The 21,498-nt window shown below is 45.4% G+C and overlaps 1 protein-coding gene across 2 annotated transcripts in view; it reads left to right on the top strand.

Moving 5' to 3' along the window:
* Window positions 1–21,498, top strand: part of LOC119170200 (unconventional myosin-XVIIIa-like) — a 309,197-nt gene that overhangs the window by 66,527 nt on the left and 221,172 nt on the right. For both annotated transcript variants that reach the window (XM_075890718.1, XM_075890717.1), the window contains exons 2-6: window positions 1,154–2,200; window positions 3,974–4,186; window positions 4,995–5,171; window positions 11,477–11,696; window positions 17,422–17,561. In XM_075890718.1, coding sequence (XP_075746833.1) covers window positions 1,223–2,200; window positions 3,974–4,186; window positions 4,995–5,171; window positions 11,477–11,696; window positions 17,422–17,561 — 1,728 coding nt within the window. In that variant the 5' untranslated portion in view covers window positions 1,154–1,222. The remainder of the gene's footprint in view (window positions 1–1,153; window positions 2,201–3,973; window positions 4,187–4,994; window positions 5,172–11,476; window positions 11,697–17,421; window positions 17,562–21,498) is intronic.

Raw genomic sequence — 21,498 nt, 5'->3', positions numbered from 1 at the left:
CGCACACAGAAAGCTTTTGGAACATATTTTAGTTCATGTCCAATGTGTACCTAAATACTCATTCTCCCGACCGAAGCCCATTGCAAGCGCGTACAGAACTGTCGGAGCTAGAAAGGGCGACTAAAGTTGCATTGACGTCACACAAGATCTGTAGTGACCGTAGGCGTGCGCAGGTTTCCCCTTCACGGCGAAGAAAGGTTCGTCGCAGCGCACCCCCTCCCTATGATGTCAATGTCTGACTTTGCGCACCTTCCCTATCGCGTCAATGGGTGAGACTGTACCCATATCGCGTCAATAGGTGAGACTGCACCTCCTACGCTGTTGGTGCCGGGCTGGGGCCGCCGCGCCTGCAGCTGAGCAGATGGTGCAGCAATTAGACGTCGGCGCCGTACCCGTCTCTAAACGCGGTGTGTTTTGCCAAGATGTTTGCGCCTCATAAACAGTACGCATGTGCGGTTCGCCATCGTTCAGTGTTAGGTGAATGGAGCAAATAGAGCGAACATAAATAAGGCCCGCACCGTGTCGGCACATCGTCATTCGTTTTGCGTGTCGCGCTGTGTCTGCACTGCTGACCTCACGCTACACAATTTCTTAACTTCGCGTGCACAGCCGTGAGCCGGTTCCAATTGCGCAGGTGAATCAAACGGACCTTATATTTGTTCTGGCTCATTTAGTCTTGCACACTCCACGTGAATTTTTCGATGCTTCACTTATGAGTCACCGGTGTCACGGCTACAAAAAAAAATAATAATGAAGGATTGCGGGATGAAGGAAAGTTACTTAGCTTACACTCTGGTCCCCATATGTGATTTTGCTGTGTGTACTTTGTAAAGGTAGCTTTCTGAAAAGAAACTCTAGGGCAACGAGCAATCCCAACACTTATCGCTACGAGTGTCGCCAGCTTTGACAGAGAAGCGAAAGTGGCTGCCTTCGTGAAATGAAAATTTGTGAAATGTGGAATGGAGATGACGTGATCCGATTACTTTTTCAATTTAGGCACAGCGTTAATGAAAACCAGCAGAGGATCCATATTATATTGACGTGTCAAACGAAGAAACGAGGCCTCAAAAATTTTCTCTTCATTATTTTAGTCTAGATCACTTAGTCCCGCAGCCTACTAGGTAAGCTTCACAAGATTTTACTGATCTTTCAGGTAACCCCGGTTTCCCTCTTCTGACGTAATCACGGAGGCAACGTGGTGCCCCGCTGAAGAGGAGCAGCCATGTTTCCCTGGAAGAAGGCCAAAGACAAAGAGGACAAGTCCAAGCGACGCGGAGGCGGCGGCGACGACAAGAAGTCCTCGGGCAAGCTGTCCGGCAGCGAGGTCCGCCGACGGAACCTCGTCATCTCCGGCCCGATCCCAGCGCCGGGCAGCGGGCTCGTCTCGCCGCTCGCCGAAGAGGAGGACTTCTCGGACCACAGCGGTGGCGGCGGTACTCTTCCCCATGACTCCACATCTTCCTCCCCCGTGCAGCAAGATGGCCACAATAGGAGGCCCCCGCCGGTGCCCCCCAAGAAGCCCGCGGTGGCCCGGACACTTAGCGTGCCCAAGTCGAAGCCCCCGGACAGGCCCGCGCCACGGTCGACGAGTTTGACTGCTCAACCTCTGGTCGACGCTTTCAAGATGGCGGTTCGAAACGGGCACCCGCCGCCAGAGGCCGAGTACGGCGAACTGCAGCAGCGCTTCGCGGCCATACGAAGGGCTTCGGCAACCGCGGGTGCAGGACAGACGGCGCGCAACTGGCCGCTTCCGCCGATCCGCACGGCGGCCCGGTGTCCGCAGCCGCGCGTGCTGAGCGTCACGCGGCAACCCTCGGGCGACTTCGGCTTCTCGCTGCGGCGCTCGGCCCTCTCGGACGGCCTGGCCGCCGGCGAGGAGCGTCGCCGCACGCTCATGTTCGCCGAGCCGAGCACGCTGCCGGCCGCAGGCAGTGGTGGCAGTGCGACGGGCCTGCTACCGGGCGACCGGCTGCTCGAGGTGAACGGCGTCAGCGTGGACGACCGGTCGCGCGAGGAGGTCATCGAGATGGTGCGTTCGTCCGGCGACCGAGTTCTGCTCAAGGTTCAACCGCTACCCGAACTGTGCGAGATCGTGGCCCGCGTGGCCGGACCCGGGGCGCCCCTGCAGGGGGTCACCCTCGGGGTAGGAAGCAACCGGACCCTGTCCCGGACGGGCAGTCGCCGACACAAGGCGCTCGGGGTGAGGTCGGCTTTCCTGCTGACACGCAATGTATCGAGAGCTACAGTGCGCACGTATAAAGATTAACAGCATCGAAGTACACTTCTCAAGTGCACTTGAGGATATTAGAAGAAAACTTCGAAGTGTTATTTGGGCACAATTTCAAGAACCTCGCATCCGACCTGTGCTTTAAGACCACATTAGTGAATACCCTTGTTATTGTTGCTGCCCCTGACCTCTGTTACCTAACTAAATTTAATTTCAAGGAGTACTTCAGCAGCAACACTGCCTTTTCATCAACAGGTTAGGGCATGTGACACAAGTCTTTTCATTCTACCATGCTTTAAAAGGCATCTGTTCACCCTGCACATGAAGAACTTGCACTGGGCTTGCACACTGCTCACAGTTCGCGATGAAGGTGCATTGGAAGAGGCGTTCATAGCGAGCACCATTTCTAATCTCACTGATGAGTGTCTGACTAAAGTCAACACGCTTTATAAGAAACACTGCTATAATAGAGAAATGGCTATAAGAGACACCAATGTGCCTACAGTAAAATGCGTTAATAAGAAAATGCATATGTAGTACTCTGCTTATAAGTGACATCTCATATAAACAACAAGAATTAATGCATGGAGCATGCCTCTTATAAAGAGGTCAACTATATACACATTGTCCTACATTACATACTGTGGCACTTACATTTACAAATTTTAATCAGCATCAATTCAGCAGTAAAGAAGTATTACTGTGTGGCTAGTGGGTGCTGCTCTTCACAAGGCCTGCTGGTGACACTGCTGCTCCTGCCGTATCATTTCCATGAAACCATGTGCAAGGCACTGACATTCTAAGGTATCCCAGGAAATCTCACTTGTGAACTTTTCTTTTACGGGCTTTGTGTGAATATCACATTCTAAAATTTAAATACGTGGCCAGGCCACAACACTCGTGAGCTGCCGCACCACTGTAAGAGCGTTGTCACTAACCAGTGGCCATCTAACCTGAGCCGAGCAGGCTGACCCATTCATATGGCAAGGCTGTGCTAGGATATGGTGCATTTCTGGCTAGTGCATAATGTATTGCAACGGGCCACTTTTTAGCTGGATTTCCTGCTTCATTTTCTTTGTTCACTGTGCTTTATTTTCAGTTTATCACAAACAGACAGGCTTACAGTGTGCACATGAGATCAGTCCCGTATAGTTCACTCCTCCCATTACAAGAAAATGAACTGCTGCATAAAAATAAACTTGCACTTGCCTGACCTAGTAACAGGATGAATGTGTGGTGTGACAGCTCTAACTCATCAGCAAACTTGATGAGACTTGTAACAGGGCGAACGTGGATCATGCGCAGTTTGTAGGCCCATCCGGTGCTTCCAGGCTCATTTATCATGATGGTATGACGTGATTTCTCGCACACATACAGCATTGTTGCATTTGTGCGAAATGTGTACAGGAAATGTTAAATGGCTTGAGTTCCAGGGAAGCACAAGTGGATTGGTTTCTTACGTGCATAAGACCCCTAATTTTATAGCATGGCCTCCTATCACTTCCATGTCTGCAGTATATAATTGGCACATTCTGAAGCAAATGAAAAATAGCAACGCAGAAACCGTACCAAACACCTTTAACCATAAAGGCGGTAAGCAATGGGGAAAAGTTATAAGGAAACCGATAGGCAAGCCGTTGTTTTCAGCCACAATTCTTCCATCAGGTTTCTCATGCACAGACTCCTATTGTGCTGTAGGGTGCACATGTCAGTCGTGTGGTTGCATGTAGTTCGCGACATTTCCAGGCCAAGACAGACGAGGAGATAGCTGCAGAGCGACTCTGGATGAAGTCGGAGAAGGTGTGGGTGCTGTTCAAGGGTGGCTACACCGGTGCATCGTTGGTGAGCAGAAATGATGCTGGCACTGCACCCTTGCCAGTTGAAGAGGAAGGGAAAGTGCGTGTTCGCCTGGATGCCACAGGTGAAGTGGTGCTGGTGGACGAGGACGACGTTGAAAAGGTATGCACTGCTACTGATCTTCTGATGCTAGAAGGAAAAAGAAAGTGCGCCCACAACCACCACATGCTGACACTGTGAAAATGCACTTAAAGTGTTCTATGTAAATATCACTGCTCAAAAGGGGATGTGCGACTTTCACTTTCTTAGATGTTTTTTTTCAAAAAAGTGTTTATAAACAGTCGGAATTTGATAGCGTCTTAAAGCACTTGGATCTTGTATGGTCCATGACACAAACACTAACTATGATGGCAAGTTCTCACTTCTGATGTTCTGATAATTGATGTCACAATAAAACAGCTTCTAAGAATGATGATCGCATTGAGATTATGCTTTTGTGCTTCTTTGTAATGGTTACTTTGACCTGAGTTTAAAAAGTGCCCCTTCAGTCTTTAGTGTGTGTGTCTAATTGTTCGCAAGATGAGTGGCTCGATGTGTTGGCCTGTGATGAGTGCCTGTGATACAGATTTGGAATAACAATAAGTATGGGGATACTGTTCACACTATAATATACTGTGCACTTAAGCCTTGAGGTGATGGTGATATTAAGGAAGTGGAGATGAACTTACTGCCGAGTTCTCCAGAGCCTACCTTAATTAGTGCTTTAACTTGATGCTATGTGGCTGAAGAAGCGTTTGGATGATCTCCTTGCTGTAATTTGGAGTTGCTACACAGGCTTCAAAATGCAGTTGGTTTTGTGGTACAGTTTATTTGGTTGGGCAGGTGGATAGTAAATGAGTGTACTCGGAACTGAATGGACCAGCAGCAATGTGTTGAGTTACAATGTCCTTTTTTTTTTTCTGGAATGCAGGCGAATCCTCCCGAGCTGGACTTTGTGGAGGACCTCGGCCAGCTGCGGCAGCTCAACGAGGCTGGCATGGTGCACGTCTTGCGAGAGCGCTTTGCCTCGGGACTTGTGCACACTTATGCAGGCTCGGGTCTACTCCTCTTCAACCCCCAGCGGCCACTGGCCATTTACTCGGACAAGGTAGGTAAACGCACACAGGTGGGTGCTGTGACAGAATGCCTGGAAAGAAATGAGCTTTACCGCGAGGGCGGCGCAATGAATGCAGTAGGAGCAAATTATAATGTTATACAAGTTAAGCTTGGCCACTAACTGTTTTGGATCTAATAGAGCGAAACTTCAAAAACACTGGTGTAACCACTGGAAAACACTGGAATAAGGCCATTCTACGGAGAGCTGTACTTTTCCCATAGTCCCTTTGCGTTGAGAGCACAACACACTGATGAGTGTACACGCCGTCTGCTGGTGCCTGCCGCGAGAGAGCGTGCATTCCAGTGATTGCGACTGGTCCCTTAGAATCAAAGTTGACAATTTTTGCTCAAGCACAACCCCCTGTCACCCCTTTTCACGTCCCTTCATGCTCATTTAAGACTGGCGGGGCATTTCCTCTCCGCTTGAGCAGCATTCGAAGGCAGGTCTAACACGCCAGGGTATGTTATCGCATACGCCCTCTAAATGCTGTAGATGGGCTGGCTTGTTTGATCCATGCTTCAGTGGTGTTCATCGCGCCTGCTAGCTTTACCCGCATGTAGAACATATAATACGTGGGAGAAGGTTATTAATTTGGACTTTATATTGGACATGACGGTGGCAGGAGCGGTCCTGATGGTGGCAAAAACTCATCGAGAGTGTTTATTTGATTGCTATTGCTATAGAAGACGTGAACAGTATAGCAGTGAACGCTACTCAGCAGGTCTTTCCCTCCATAAGGCCTTCTGTGTCTACTTTTTTGTGATTCAGTGTCTACTAGCTGTCAGCTCCTTTGTTGAGTACATTTCGCAATTTATACTTCCATTTCTTTTTTGTTTTTCAATGTGCAACACTTTTGCAAGGTACCATATAACTCTGCTTTTAGCGTGCATTGGTTAACTGTCTGCACATCAGCAGTCTTCAATGCACCATATTCTGAATACTGGAATGTCTCACAAAGGTGGCAGCCTCACTGAGAATACTAACTTGCCTGAGATTATCGTGCCTTATTTAACCTTTGCACTGCAATGTCTGCCTCCCTGGCTGATCAATTGTCGCACAGCATTTTTGTTGCTGAAATGTAGTTTTCTTATTAGAATGTGTTTTTTTGACAATGCTTAAGAGCTTGTAAGTTCTTTTCTTGCGGTGCAAGCAAGCTTCTCAATTTGTAAGATATGGCAACCTAATAAAGTATGCATAGTTGAGGGCAGTGATGTTTTTGTAAAGTTTTTGCCCTGTGAATGGATTGTCAGTACATCCTGTTAACAAAACTAATGGGAAATCTGGAAGACTACTCAGGCATTGCAAGACAGCATCTTTCTTCCTTGTTGGACAAAAACTTATAATTGGAGGATAAAGATGCTACCAATGCTTTTTGCAAGTGAACTTACTTCAATGCAGCATGAAAAGAGTGAATGAACTTAAATAACACAGCATTCCAAAGCGTTCAAGCTTTCAACTAGACTGCATTGGCTTTATCGTTCTGGGAGGTCACAGGCACATTTTGAACATTGTGAAAAGGATGTGAATGCATAGCGCACACTCTCGAGTTACTTCGGTAGCCCGGAGAAAGCGCCGTGGTTCTGTTCATCGGGCGCTCTCGTGACCTCCAAAATATTTATTGCCATGGTACATGCTGTACTCTGTCTGCTTACTTTGCATTGAGATGACAGCACAAAGGCTGTTTCGCTTCCTGAAGCGGCCGTGTTCTTATACCAGCATTTTGTAGAGTTATGCGTGGTCAGATCCAAAAGATGCAGCTGCTACCTTTACATCGTATGACATTGCAGTTTGTTGCTACAGTCGAACACGGATAGATCGAACTCAAATAGGATTGCGAATTAGTTCGATATATAAAAAATTTGATTTAAAAAAAAAATAGAGGCCCCGAGAGCCTACCTGTAGCAGATCATCACCTTCAACAGGCACATTCAAGAATGACAGCTGATTCCGCACACAGGCCGAGACAGAACGATTTATTTGCATGAAAAATTTTTGCTAATCTTGGCCAGCTTTTTTATTTTTGAAATGTTGAGGACGCTAGTCTCGATTTTATCAAGACTGTCCAGGTGCGACAGCCCGGTTCCCTCTATGTGGCCGATACAATGGCAAATGATGCCGAACGCTGCCGTCACTTCAGCGGGGGAGTACATGTGTGTAGCTAGCGCCTCGTCTGGACGATCCTCCTCGTCACATGAGCTGTTGGTCTGGACATTGCAGTCCACTTCCACGAAGTCAAGGCAGGCTTCGAGACGGTGGAACTTGCCGAAACCAGTGAAGACAAGGACGATGAGAGCATAGGTGATGCGTTTCGCGAGTTGTCATCCCGCTTCCCAGCCGCAGTTCCACGAAGTCGTCTGCAGACACTTCGTGTGGAACTGCGGCTGGGAAGCGGGATGACAACTCGCGAAACGCATCACCTATGCTCTCATCGTCCTTGTCTTCACTGGTTTCGGCAAGTTCCACCGTCTCGAAGCCTGCCTTGCGGAAGCAGTTGACCACCGTGTCAGTCTTCACGTCTGGCCAGGCTTTGAATATTTCCACGGGAGAAAACTTCACAGAGATTTCCGGCCACTCTTTCGTCTTCCACTCCTGGATGTCCTGGCTGCTGACAGCTTCACTTTCATCAGAATCGGTTTGCCAACGATGTTGTAGTGCTGCTTAAATCGATGAAGCCAACCGCTGTTGTCGGCGAAGTTGTCTCGCCGAGTGCAGCAGCATACCATTAGGCCTTGGCGATCAGCATCAGGCCGTCCACCGGATTATTATTTCGCGCACTTCTAAAAACCTGACATGGAATACCTTTTGTACATTCCTGTGGGCAGAAGTGCGCACATGACAGGCTCCCGACGTTCGCTGCTCCGCCGCCTTTGCCTTGATGTTGGTCTTGTTTTTTAACAAGGTACTCAAAGTGCTCCAAAGTATCCAGAAGTCATCTGCCACGGTCAAAGATTTCTCACCTGCCTCAACACGCTGAATAGCATTCAACTTTGTCGCAAAGTCAAGGGTCTTGCGTTTCTTGACGCTGGCCATAGCTACACAAGAAGTCGACAATTCAAGGAGTCCTCAGTAGCTTTGCACACCACGCATGCAAACAAGAAATGCTGGACATGCGGTGGTATGTAAGCGACAGGACAGGGGAAGCAACAAAGCACTCACGAGGGGATTGCGCACAACTTCGATGGCCACCTGCGAGGACAACAGCAAAAGGCGAACTGTAGTTGGCTAGTCAAAACTCGCAAAACAGCCACAACAACAAAAAAAGGCGAAAGGAGGAGGACGTCGGCTCCTTCGTTCCTGCTCTCCGAGCAGAGAAAGCATAAGAGAGAGCAGAGAAACAAAAACAAAAAAGCCGTTCCACAAGTTAGAGATTGTGCAGTCCGAGCCCTCTCGACCTTGTCTTTTTTCGTGTATATCAGGTTTCGGCAGAGGCGTTGTGCTGGGTGGAGGTTGTCGGACGCTGCGAGTGCCAAAACACACCTTATAACTCCCGCGCGGAGCTCCGCTGCCGCAAAGATCGTTGGGGGGAGTGCTTAAGCGCACATTCCAATTCGCGCGACGTTTGATATATTCGAAGGTGGGTAAAAATACTATTTAATATAAACGTGCGAATTTCTATACTTTTACAAAGTAACTTCAAGGGGATTACTTACGTGTTCGATATACCCGAAAATTTGATATTATGTGGGTTCGATATAACTGTGTTCGACTGTATTGCGCCCATTGCTTTGCCCTTGCTGCGAGACTGATTTTCTTTAGATCCCTGCACAATTTCCACGCTTCAAGTGCAGCATTGAAGATAATGGAGGAGACAGTGTCATCACTGACAACAATGAATTCTCTCGATGAAAACATGGTACCATGTTACAGGAAGCTTGGCAGCTAAGATCAGCACATAATGGCCAAGACTGGCGAACGCTAGGGTGGTGTGCCAGAACACTGGCAGTACGATAGGAATAAGGGCAATGTTGACTTCAGTTACTACTGCATTATAGTTGCCATCATGGCGAAAAAAACATTTTGGCGGTCTCGGCTTTTGAAGTTTTATATAATCTTACGTAGTGGCTCTGTCTGTAATCGGTGATGCAGTTAGGGTGTTCAAATTTGAAAAATCTGGTATTCGAAAAACCTGTTTTCAATTGTAAGCCATGTTTGTGGAGCAAAATTATCTACCAATGTTTAATTTTGATTCTCTGAATAAGTGGCCTCCTATGCAAACAAAACACATTTTTTTATGTTTCTCTGACTTGTCTATGAAACTAAGAAATCCTCAGTTGTCGGGCATGTGATAGTTTGTCAGCAGTAGTGAACGTGGGCCAGTGAGAACATTGAAAAAGACTGAAATTTTATAAGCATGAAGTGGAAGATTCGACTAATTGCTTCATGAAACACCTCTATGGTCGTCTACAAACGACAGCCTTTTGGCCAGCGCCAGCCACTGCTCCCAAGAGATCTGAACAGTCCAGTGAGCTCTTGGACGGCCCGAAGACCGTTATTCACAAGGAACAGACGTGTTGTGGCATCTTTTGAAGTGCTTTCAAGCAGTTCCACCGGAAAAAACGATGTTCGGGGAGACTGTGCCTGTGCCAAGTCGGTGAGCGCGTAGTCTGCGTGATTAGAAGCGCAATTAATATGCAAAAGTGCTGAGTGAACTTGCGTGTCTGTCTTGAGGAAAAGGATTGTGTTAATGAACAGTCTCTTGATATGGGCTTCTTTCTATGAAAGCAGGTTTTGCATTTCATTTCACTTTATTTATTTTACTCTCAATTGCGCATAGCTTTACAAAAGGGAGTGGAGTGCATAAAATGAACTGTAAAAAAAAAGGGGGCAAACATGGCAGCACCAAATACGAGAGGTTGCAAGACATATAAAGATTTCATGTTAGGCAGTACAACTTGGTACAAGTGTAAGTATGATAAGAAACGTAGGACAAACAAAGTAAAAACATATATATAAACAATACACATTTGACTAAACTTGGGCGAATATTTGAATGATTTGAATATTCGAAAAAACAGGGCAGTATTCGAATTAGCTTAGAATTGAATTTAAATTGTTGAAAATTTCAAAATATTTCAGACAAACAAATGGGTGCATATAATGCACATGTAAAATTCTGTAAAGGTGGTTTCACTGCAGTGAAAGAATGCTAAGCAGTGAAAACTATTATTTAAGTATGTATTAGTTCACATTGATTTTTTTTTTCAAGTGTCTTCACTGCTGTGATGTTTTACTAAGCCATGAAAACACATAATAAGAAGAATCACGTACTGCTGCAAAGCCCCACTTCAAGGGTATATAAAGATATTGCCCTCACATCAACTCATTTGTTTTTTCTGTTTAAAAGCTCATTATGCAAACATATTTTTGAAGTATAGTAAATTTTAAACTTGACATATTTTAAGGCTATCACTTGCATTCTACGGAAAGAAAAATTCTGATATTATTCAGAGTTGTTTCCACTTCCTTTCAACCAAAAAAATGGCATTTGCACAGGCCTTGTTTCAATTTTAAAGAAATGTGCAGATTCGTTAAGCTGGAACAAATTAACCGAAATTTCTTTACAATACTTGATATGTACACTGCTCAGATTTGATTCGAAATTATTTGACCAAATCCACTATTTTTTTCAAATCTAAAATTCACTATTCGCCCAAGCCTACACTTGACGCATCACCACGTAGGTAACTCTGTATTGTAGACGAAAACAAGCCATGATTTCAAAGGGAATGAAAGGGGGTTCCAGTTGTTGGATGTTTATAGGACGAAAGAATGGTGTGTTAGTGTGGCAGCTAATTACGTGTACCTGATGCGGATGAGTCTAAGAAGCTGAGCAATAGGATGGAGCTGTAATGAACTGAGCTTTCAAAAGCAGATGATTGAATAACTTGTAGAAAAGTATGTGACAAGATGCCTTGCCATGTGATTCAAGAGACTGCAGTGAAAGGGTGTGTTTCACATAAAAGGGTCCATAAAAAATGCTTGCCATAAATTGGCCCTTAAAAGATACCATGAAAGGACACCCATAGGATGCTTGTTATACAGTAGGGTCCAAAACATTGTAAGACACCATAAAATGACTTCCATTAATTACATCCTTTATAAGGACACCTGTGGTACATTTGGCATCATAGGAAACTTATCAAAAAGGAACATTTGTAGGGCACCTCCCATAGAAGTGCACCTGTAGGATGCAGCCTAAGTAAACTGGCACAAGCTAAATGCCAATGCCCAGATAGACATTATTTCCTTTCCATGACTGCTTTTACACCGCTGTGCGCCATGTTCTGCTGGTGCAGGTGATGCGGCTGTTCCAGGGCTGCAAGGCCGACGACCTGCCACCGCACGTGTTTGCGGTGGCCCAGAGTGCGCACTCGGCCCTGGTGGCAACCAGGCGCGACCAGACGGTGCTCTTCCTGGGCCGCAGTGGCTCAGGGCAAAGCGCAGCTGCCCGACAAGTGCTGCAGTACCTGAGCATCACGACTGCGCCCACGCCCACTGCTGGCAATGCCCTTGCCGGTCGGTACACAAGAGTGCAGTCATCAACAAGCTTAACTTTAACACTCCGCAGCGTGTCCTTGAAACAGTTTAATTCACACTATCGCCGCATTGCTTTGGGATCTGTTGCTGAGATGTCACCCATGCATGCCGATAAACCATTCAGGTGTACTTGGGTTTTATTTCGGCAACAGACACCCGCTTGTCACAGATGGCACCTGTTAAATCAGTTCAGGTCGAGCTGTGGAGTATGAGAATTAACCCTTGAGTGTTTTTGTCAGACATGCTTGACGACGGTGGTTTTTTGTCCCGCAGTGTCTTTGCTATAACGGCTGAATTCCACGACAACACATGCTCACTTGTAGGGCTTGAAAGAAGTGCTGGGAGTGATTGTGCTAGTACCTTTTTTAAAGATAAATAGAACTGACTTCTTGCACATTGTGTGGCCAGTAGCAACACGGATGGGCAACTCCCTTTTGTTGGTCTGGTTTTGCTGCAGGATTGCAACTTGACTTTAATCTTGACTGGGGCTGCTAATGTTAGGGTCTGTCACTAGTGTTTTCCATGCAATCGTGTCATACCATACCAGTTTCGCAATTTGGTATCGCCAACACCCACGAAATATTCTCGTTTTCCTGGATTGGCAACTTTATTTCTTGATTACCTACTCGTTGTTCAACATCTGCACATACAACCTACGTGTTGTATGTGCAGATGTTGATGAACCACTGTGCATAGACCTGTGTTTTAAAGAATACCACATTGTAAAATAATATTGAATGTTTTGCAGTTCTGATTAATGCTGACAGCTGAAAATTGTCCCACAATATTTTTTTGTTTTCTCCCAGCTGTAAACATTCCATACATTAAAAAACCTCAATAAACTGATTTTGCACACAAAGTTTTTTGCGGGAAAGTTCGACACTCGTAGGGCTAAGCTTGCTGACAACTGTACATGTGTAACAGCCTGTCATCACATAAGTCACATTGTTTACTGCGGTGGTTCAACAAAAATGTGTTCAATTGGTGCATCAGGGGTGTGCCAGTTGCGCTGATACGATACCATTCCAGATTGTTGCGCTGATGAATTTCCTGAAATGACGCCATGCTGCACCTAAATGCTCAGTCAGCCTCAAAATTTTCTCAGATGCACTCAATTCAGCGACAAAGGCAGGCAGTGATGGAAGTGCTGCTCCAATTGCTTCTAACTGCTCCAAAAGAGAATTGCTGCTCTATGCTGCTCCCAAGTTCAATATTTGCTAATCACCGCTTCAAACCTGCTCCAAAAAGATGTTGGAAAACTAAAAAAATGAAGTTTGAACTATGAGACGATATGAGACGAGAAAAAGAATGAGCTATGAGACAATCCTGTGTGCCTAAGCGAAACCAAAAGCAAGCTGTATGCACTATCATCCTAGTATGCTACTCAGTGGTGTAAATCCAGAAAAATCTCAAGGGGTGACACAGATCAGGCCATAGTGTCCAGTTAATATTTTTAATTTTGGTTTTATTTTTATTTATATAGGAAATAAATCATGGTAACGAAATAAAATTTTAAAAAATGAGCATGGGGTCTGAGCTTGAGCAATCGCATTGTTCTATTCAGTCTCTTTTTTTTTCACCTTTTTTTGATTTTCATTGTCACACAGCTGAGGTGCATTTAACACAGGCAATAAAAAGCATTTTAAAAAGTTGAGTGCGCTATACCTAACTGTTACCTCAATTATATCACGTGCTAAAGCTAAATATCAAGCAAGACATTTGCGAAATGTGTGCTCCGCAGCCGGAACATTAGAAAAGCCTGGGCTCTCTTGACCGCCCTTCCTCGTGATTTTGCCATCTATATAACTCCTTGTATACTAGCTGTATGCTAGCATACGGCATGTCTAATAATGAATAGAAATATTTATTATATTATTAAGTGATGTTTTAGACTTCAGGAGTCATTAGGAACATGCATCTGCTTCGAAAACACCTATAGCAACCATAAGCTATCGCTATTTTTCTGCTAAGAAGACACTTAAGGCTGCTCCAAAGCACCGTTTTTTCTGCTCCAGAATCTTCTCCAAAAAGCGAAGTGTTGCTTCCATCACTGGGCAGGCCCAGTCAGCCACCTGCTGTATGCACCATCAGTCAAAGCGTCCAGACCTTAACTCTAGTGCCTAGAATATTCTAGTCAAAGCGTACTGAGATTTAGAAGGGGTTGTTAGCGCTGGTCATGGGATACTGCACATTTTTTTCAGTTACTCATTCCTTTATACACCACATAATTCTGAGTACCAGTATAATAATTGACATCTAAATAAGATACTGGCAATTATTTACAGCACTGTATAACATTTATGCTTTCTTAAAAAACAAACTAAATTGTTTGCAAGTTCTTTTTTTGCCACCGGTACTCCTTGGTATTACGAATATCCTAAATTTTCTAAAAAATATTCTAAAAAATTTGCAGATCCCACGTACAATGTGACTCTATGATATGCGAAGCGCGAATGAGTAAGGTTGATATGTTTGAGTTTGAGTTCGAGTCACTTTAATATAACCACAACGTTAAGAAGTAGAGGTAAATTATGCCGTACACGACTTTCGTGTCATGATTATCATGTTTGGGTGTGTCGTTTACCTTCGTCATCTATTCACGTCACAAGATGCCAAATTTAGTATATGTGAAGCTAGCAAAATGGCCGCGAGCACGCTATGAACGTGGCATGTTATGTTCTTGTATGACATTCGTGTGATGATTATCATGTTTGCACCAGTCATATATTTTGTTATTTATTGACGTCACCTAACACCAAATTTGGTATAGGTGGAGCTAGCAAAACCGCCGCGAGTCCATCATGAAGAGCCCAATATAGTCCGCGACCTTGACGCGCACGCTCGCTGGGCACAGCAACGCTATACATTAGCAAAACGCGAGAACTCTGTAGTCCCACGCCAAGCGCGACTGGCGCGACCAGCGTCCATCGGCCCGAACCGTTGGCAACCGGAGCTAAATGCGACATGCTGCATTTCGTGCCGATGCGTTACCCCGACAGCACTGCGTCTGCCTCTTTTCGTGACGGAGGGATGCCAGACGCGCTCAAAGCAATGCAGGGCGCGCCCGCGAGTACCGTATTTATTCGATTCTACCGCGCCCTCAATTGTAATGCGCATCTGGTTTCCACGACGAAAAAAAAAGTAAAACATCGATTGCACGCGCACCCATTTTTTTCATTGGCCCACACGATCACACCACTCGGGAAAAAGACTCCTTTCGGAAGCGTCTTCCGTTTAAATATGAGGTATGGGGGAAGCGTGTGCCTATCTGACGTGCAACGGAGCATTGCCGTCACTCTAGTTTTACCGCGGCCCGATGAACTTGCTTCGCCCCCTTCTTCTTGACGGTTGTGGTGCCAGGCATGTCGAAGTAAAGAGGCGTCTGATCGGCATTCCCGATTCGCTCAAGCCAGGGAGCCGTTCTCGTGCCGCAAGTTTAGGACGAACCTCTGAAAACTGAAGCCTTTCTTCGTACTCCTCCGGCAACTTTTGGCATATGCCCGTTCGTCTTCAGAGAGAAAAGCCTTTCCTCTTCATAAAGTTAGTTAGCCAGCACCTGCTCGCTTTAAACTGGCTCCGCATTAGCCCTTTTTCTAAGGCTAACTGCATAGCCTGCATTTGGAGCAGTTTTGTCGTCACGGGTCGCTGTGCCGCTCACTGCTCAATCACATACTCGCCGAGCAGCTCTTCAATTTGCGGAAACCGACCCTGCTGTGGTCCGCTGAAGCCTTTGCGTGAATCTTTGCTGTCGACAATATTCTGCTTTTGTTTCCACCAGTCCCTCACGCACGTTTCGGGAACTCCGAACGACCGCGATGTAGCCCGATTTACGTCTGTTTCGGCACACGCGATGACTTTTCTTTAAAAGCGGCATCGTGGTGCACTCGTTGAGTTTTTGGAGTCGGCGCTTCCATGCCGTCGATGCTAATGCACACCAAGATGACGAACTCCTCAGCACACGTACGAAGTGCCGCACATGGGAAAGACATAGGCAGAAATGGCCGACGCGCCATGCCAACGCACGTAGGGGGCGGCCATTTTGAAATGCTGATGGCAATAGAATGACCGTATTCATTTTTTTTTTTCGTACTCGATTCTAACGCGCATGCAATTTATGAACTCGCTTAACTGGAAGAAAGGTGGGCGTTAGATTCGAGTAATTACAGTATATGGCAGGATCGGCGTCTGGCGCACCCATGCCGGCTGGACGCGACGAAACGAATGCTGGCACGCAAGCGCGCTGTGTCACGTCGAAGTGTATTGGTGCATTGACTGTGGTATGTAGTCATGTTGTCACATGACATGCATCTCATGATTATTATGTTTGTACCAGTCACATACCTTCGTCATTCATTGACGTCACGTAATACAAAATTTGGCATATGTGAAGCTAGCAAAACAGCTGCGAGCGCATCAGGAGTATGGCATGTAGTCATGTTGTTACATGACCCGCATGCCGTGATTATCATGCTTGGATAGGTCATCTACCTACGTCGTCCGTTCGCGTCGCGTAATACCGAGTTTGGTACATGTGAAGCTAGCGAAACGTCCAGGAGCGCATCCTGAGCGTAGCATGTAGTCATGTTGTAACATGACATGCATCTCATGTTTATCATGTTTGCACCAGTCTCATACCTTCGCAATTTATTCATGTTCCATAATAACAAATTTGGTATAAGTGAAGCTCGCAAAACGACTGCCAGCAGATCATGAGCGTGGCATGTAGTCATGTTGTTACGAGATACGCATGTCATAACTTTCATGTTAAGGTCTGTCACTTGTGTTTGCCATGCAATCGTGTCATACCATACTAGTTTTGCGACATGTCATGTGAACGAAACCACCGCAAGAGCAGCGAGACCATGAAATGTAAATCATGACAATAATGACATACTGATTTTCATGTTATGGCTAGTCAAATATGCTCGTCATACAGTCGCGTTATACCGTACCAAGTTTGGTATTGATACCATTATGCAAACAGCCAGAAGAACTAAAAGTCGGTAGGTGGCTAGATAGATAGATATATAGATAGATAGATAGATAGGTAGATAGGTAGGTAGATAGGTAGGTAGATAGGTAGATAGGTAGATAGATAGATAGATAGATAGATATATAGATAGATGATATATAGATAGATAGATAGATAGATCATAGATATATCATAGATATATCATAGATAGAGATGATTGATAGATTGATAGATGATTGATAGATTGATAGATGATTGATAGATTGATAGATGATTGATAGATGATAGATGATTGATAGATGATTTATTGATGATTGATTGATTGATAAATGATTGATTGATGATAGGTGATAGATAGATAGGTGATAGATAGATAGGTGATAGATAGATGATAGGTGATAGATAGATGATAGGTGATAGATAGGTGATAGATAGATGATAGATAGATAGATAGATAGATAGATAGATAGATAGATAGATAGATAGATAGATAGATAGATAGATAGATAGATAGATAGATAGATAGATAGATAGATGATAGATAGATTGATTGATTTGCTCAGAGTCGCCGAAGTTCGCCTTTAGAGTTTCAATGCTAGAAATAAATTTGTTTTTGTTGGCGGGCTTGGATGCAATGGTCTTGCCATTTCTTTTGAGCAGATTCACTGCTCCTGTAGTGCAAGTTGCGGTCTCAAGCTGCTTGCTGATATTTTTCCTTTTTGCCCACTGCAGAGAAGCTGACTGCAGCCGCAGCCCTGCTCGAGTCATTCGGCAACAGCCGCACAGCCGCTAATGCCAATGCCTCGCGCTTCACCCAGCTCTTTTCGCTTGACTTTGACCACATGGGGCAGGTGGTTGCTGCCTCTGTCCAGGTGGGTTCAACTTCCAGCGAGTGTCATTTATTTATTTATCTACTTACACATACTGCAGCACTAATTACGCTATGGCGGGAGGGGGTATACAAGGATACACAGAAATATAACTAAAAACAAAAAGAATAACGCAAAGAGGTAACAATAATGTCATTTGAACATTAAGGCAAAAGTATCATGACATGAAAAAAAAGAACACATTATTTGCAAACTGATCAGCGTATATCACATGTGTCAATTCTATCACAAGCGCTGGCGGACCACCAGACAAAGAGGAAGAAGGACGAAAGAACACGACAGAAGAAACTGGATCCTCCGAGTTGTAGCAGGGTCTCAATGGCCTCATACCTGTAAATAAAGCCTTTTTTAACTACCTCGACTGAGTCGAGTCCTTCCATGGCTGCTCAACGTTATAGCCCCCATATTTTTTTATTTATTTATTTATTTATGATACCTCAAAGGCCCTTAAAGGAAGGGGTTTTACATGAGGGGTGGGCATATCTACAAAAACAGCTCTTCTATAATGCGTTTGAAGATGCCTTGGTCGGAATGAAGCACTGCCTTGGTGGAAATGTCATTCCAGTCCCTTGATGTCTGGTTGAAGAAAGAGGAGGCATGGGAGACAGTGTGGGTTGAGGAAGGTATAAGGTCTTTTTGTGGTTGGTCCGGCTTGAGTGGCGCTGTGCGGGAGCAATGAGATCGGCTTGGGGTGACTTGTGAAAGAACTTATGAAAGAGAGAAAGGCGGGCGGCTCGACGGCGTGATACAAGGCTGGGAAGGTTGGCTTGGTATTTGAGTTTCGATGAGCTAGAGTTGTAGGAATAGTTGATCGACCCGGAATCGACCAACCGACGGCTTCGAGTGATTTGGAAGACATGGAGAAGATCAAGGCGAAGCGAACATTGTGATGAGCCCTGAACAGCCGTATCGAACAGCCCATGAGGCAAGTGTCTTACTTCGCAATGATTCCGCAACACAGGAACAGCTCGTTTCCATACACGAGAGGCTAAAGACAAATAACCATGAGCTGAACAAGGTCAACTTTGAATTGGAGTCTCATCTCTTACGAGGACTTCCAAGCCAAGTACTCGAATACGAATACAAAGCGATGCGTATTCATTTCGAGCTCCTAACCAGGCAGAAATGCATTTCAAGCGCACAAGCAGAAGATAATCGGTGACAACTACCCATATGATTGCTACACCATCTGACGGGATGGAAGCCAAGCTACGAAAGCTCACAATTGCACCCTTCTCTGGAAATGTGTTTAAATGGACGAGGTTCTGGGAGCAGGTCGCCCAGCTCTTTCATAACAACGGCACCCTGAAAACAACATAGAAATTTCATTATTTGCGGCAGTTTTTGAAAGGCGACGCTGCTTTAGCGGTGGCCGGTCTTCCAACAATGAAAGCATGTTACAAGGACGCTGTAGACATGTTACAGAAACGCTTTGGTGACAAGACACACAAGGAACAGAAATATTTCGCAAGATTGCATAATCTGACTCCTGTTCGTGCATCCGGTTACACAAGAGCTCTTCCACAACTCTACGACCAAGTGCTCGTCAACATCCCAGGGCTGGAGTTACTGGGTGTACAGTGGGCTTCATTTTCATCGATGCTCTGCAGCATCATACTTGGAACATTGCTCTGAGACTTCTTGGTCCTATATCACCGTACCTGTGCTGCAAAAGGGGCTACAGAAGATGCTAATGATCCTTCAGGGCTTGACGGTCTACTGAACCTCCTTTCAGTTGAACTCGAGAGCCTCGAGAAGAGTGACTACAAGGATAGCAGCGGGCGAGACAGCAGTGGTCAACATTCTTTGAACCAGCCAGCCTTAAGTCGCAGCTGGGACCAACCGACTTTATCTGTTTTTCTCGCAAACTCATCTGGACATTTTCAAGGTGTCAGAGAAATGTGTGGATTCTGCACATCAAGACATCACTCCACATAAGCGTGTCCCATCGACATGTCTCTGACGCGGAAGAACCAAGTGCTTTTGCATGATAAACGTTGCTTCACATGTACAACGAAAGGCCATAGGGTGCATGAATGCAAACGAAGAGTTTGTTGCTTGAGATGCAGAGGTCGACATGCCCCAAGCATGTGGGATCCAAGGATGATTACTCGTATCTCGCACCAACGCCTCACTAGAAAACATGTGAGATAACAAAATGAACACACAACTAAGAAGAAAAGCTCAAAGACGTCGGAACTAAGGAAGACATCAGCAGTTGATGGTCAAGAAGAAGCAAGCTCTCCTAGCTATACGACTCGAAACGAAACCTTTGACTATAATGATTTGACTGCACTTATTACCACGACATCTGCCATCTCAGAAGAGACTCACAAGAAGACTGCATTTCATGATAACGGCGGTCGAGAGGCTCATACATGTCATCATAAGTGGCTCATACATGAGAAAGATGCAGCACAATGTCAATATGAAGTTCATAGGAACATGGAGCTGGCAGCATCGCTGGAAGCCAAGATGATTGAGTTGCGATCAATGTTGTGTGAGGAGAAAATCAACCGCGAATGGGAACAGAGTGACTATGCGACCAACATAAGAGAACTGGAATTCCCGATTTCCAAGGAGCGACAACATCGTGAACAATTGGAATGTCAACTTGAACAAGTCATGCCCAAAACTCCTCAGTGAGACTTAGTGATGCAGCACAACTCACAAGCACAGCACTTGAATCAGCAGTCTTACGATGTGCGAAAGCTGCTGACTGTAGCAGAAGAGAAGCTATAGCATGCATGCAACCCTTTTAGTGCTCCAGATTCAACAGACTCTGGTTCAGGAGATGCACCAGACTTGAATTGGGGAAGAAAGCAAGCAGCCAGGACATACGCAGAGATCCATGTATCAGGAGATTGTCGCATATGAAGCACAACTGCCCTATCTGGAAAGTCAACTACCGGAATCACCCGAGGAAGTAGGAGGCAGTGAGCAATTGCGCATAAAAGACCAACCTGTTATGCAGAAGCTGCGAGGGTATCTCTTCCAGCTCGCCAAAGAAGATGCATGCCATGATTATACCAAGAGCGCCGGTGGCAAAGCAACAGAACTCTCTCACCAGTATGGCATCCTATACAGGAAATCCTTGCGGGACATTTTTGGGAAGAGGGGCCTACATGTTGAAGTGTCGGAGCAACAGACTGAGAGGCCCGTAGAAATGATCGGCAACTGCCGCCAGTTGGCCACAAAAGAGATTCTCGGTCTGCATACCCAGTGGAGAGAAAAGCTTGACAAAACGAAGAGTCACTTTGACGAATAGACAGCTAATGGTGATTACACAAGTCAGCATTGTCAATTATAGATTATCTTAGAACATTCAGTTAAAAAGATCAGGTGGTTACATGCAATCTTTTCCTGCAAGGCGACATAAGGTGTTATCATAACGAGGCATGTCCGGAAGTTGAAGCACCTAAAACTGCGCAACCAACTTCACTGCGTGGCTGGGATTGTTAATTCTATCGTGAGCACTAGCGGACCACCAGACAAAGAGAAAGAAGGATGAGGGACCAGGAGAGAAGACACTGGGAGCTCCGAGTTGTAGCAGGGTCTCAATGGCCTCATGCCTGTAAATAAAACCTCTTTTAACTATCTCGACGGATTCAAGTCCTTCCACTGCTGCTGCATGCCACATCGCCTATAACATATATATATGTGCTGTCGATTTCGGGTACAAAACTCTGTGATGGGAATGAACCAACAAAACTGGGTAATGAATTCCAGTCTTTGATGGAATGGGGAAAAAAACTCAACTTGAATATATTAGTTCGAGCAAAGTAAGACCTCAAATTTAGGCTGTGATAGCCTCTCGTCATTGACTGTGGGGCGAAGTTTATGTATTCTTCGTTATTTGACCATGTAACTGCGGAGGAAATTCTCACTCAAATTCTCTTAGTGAGAATTTTGATGACTA

The sequence above is a fragment of the Rhipicephalus microplus genome, chromosome 3 (genome assembly GCF_043290135.1).
Source record: "Rhipicephalus microplus isolate Deutch F79 chromosome 3, USDA_Rmic, whole genome shotgun sequence".
NCBI classification, from domain to species: Eukaryota; Metazoa; Arthropoda; class Arachnida; order Ixodida; family Ixodidae; genus Rhipicephalus; species Rhipicephalus microplus.
Note: the sequence above shows the minus strand (reverse complement) of the source record. Positions and strands in the feature narration are given on the sequence as shown.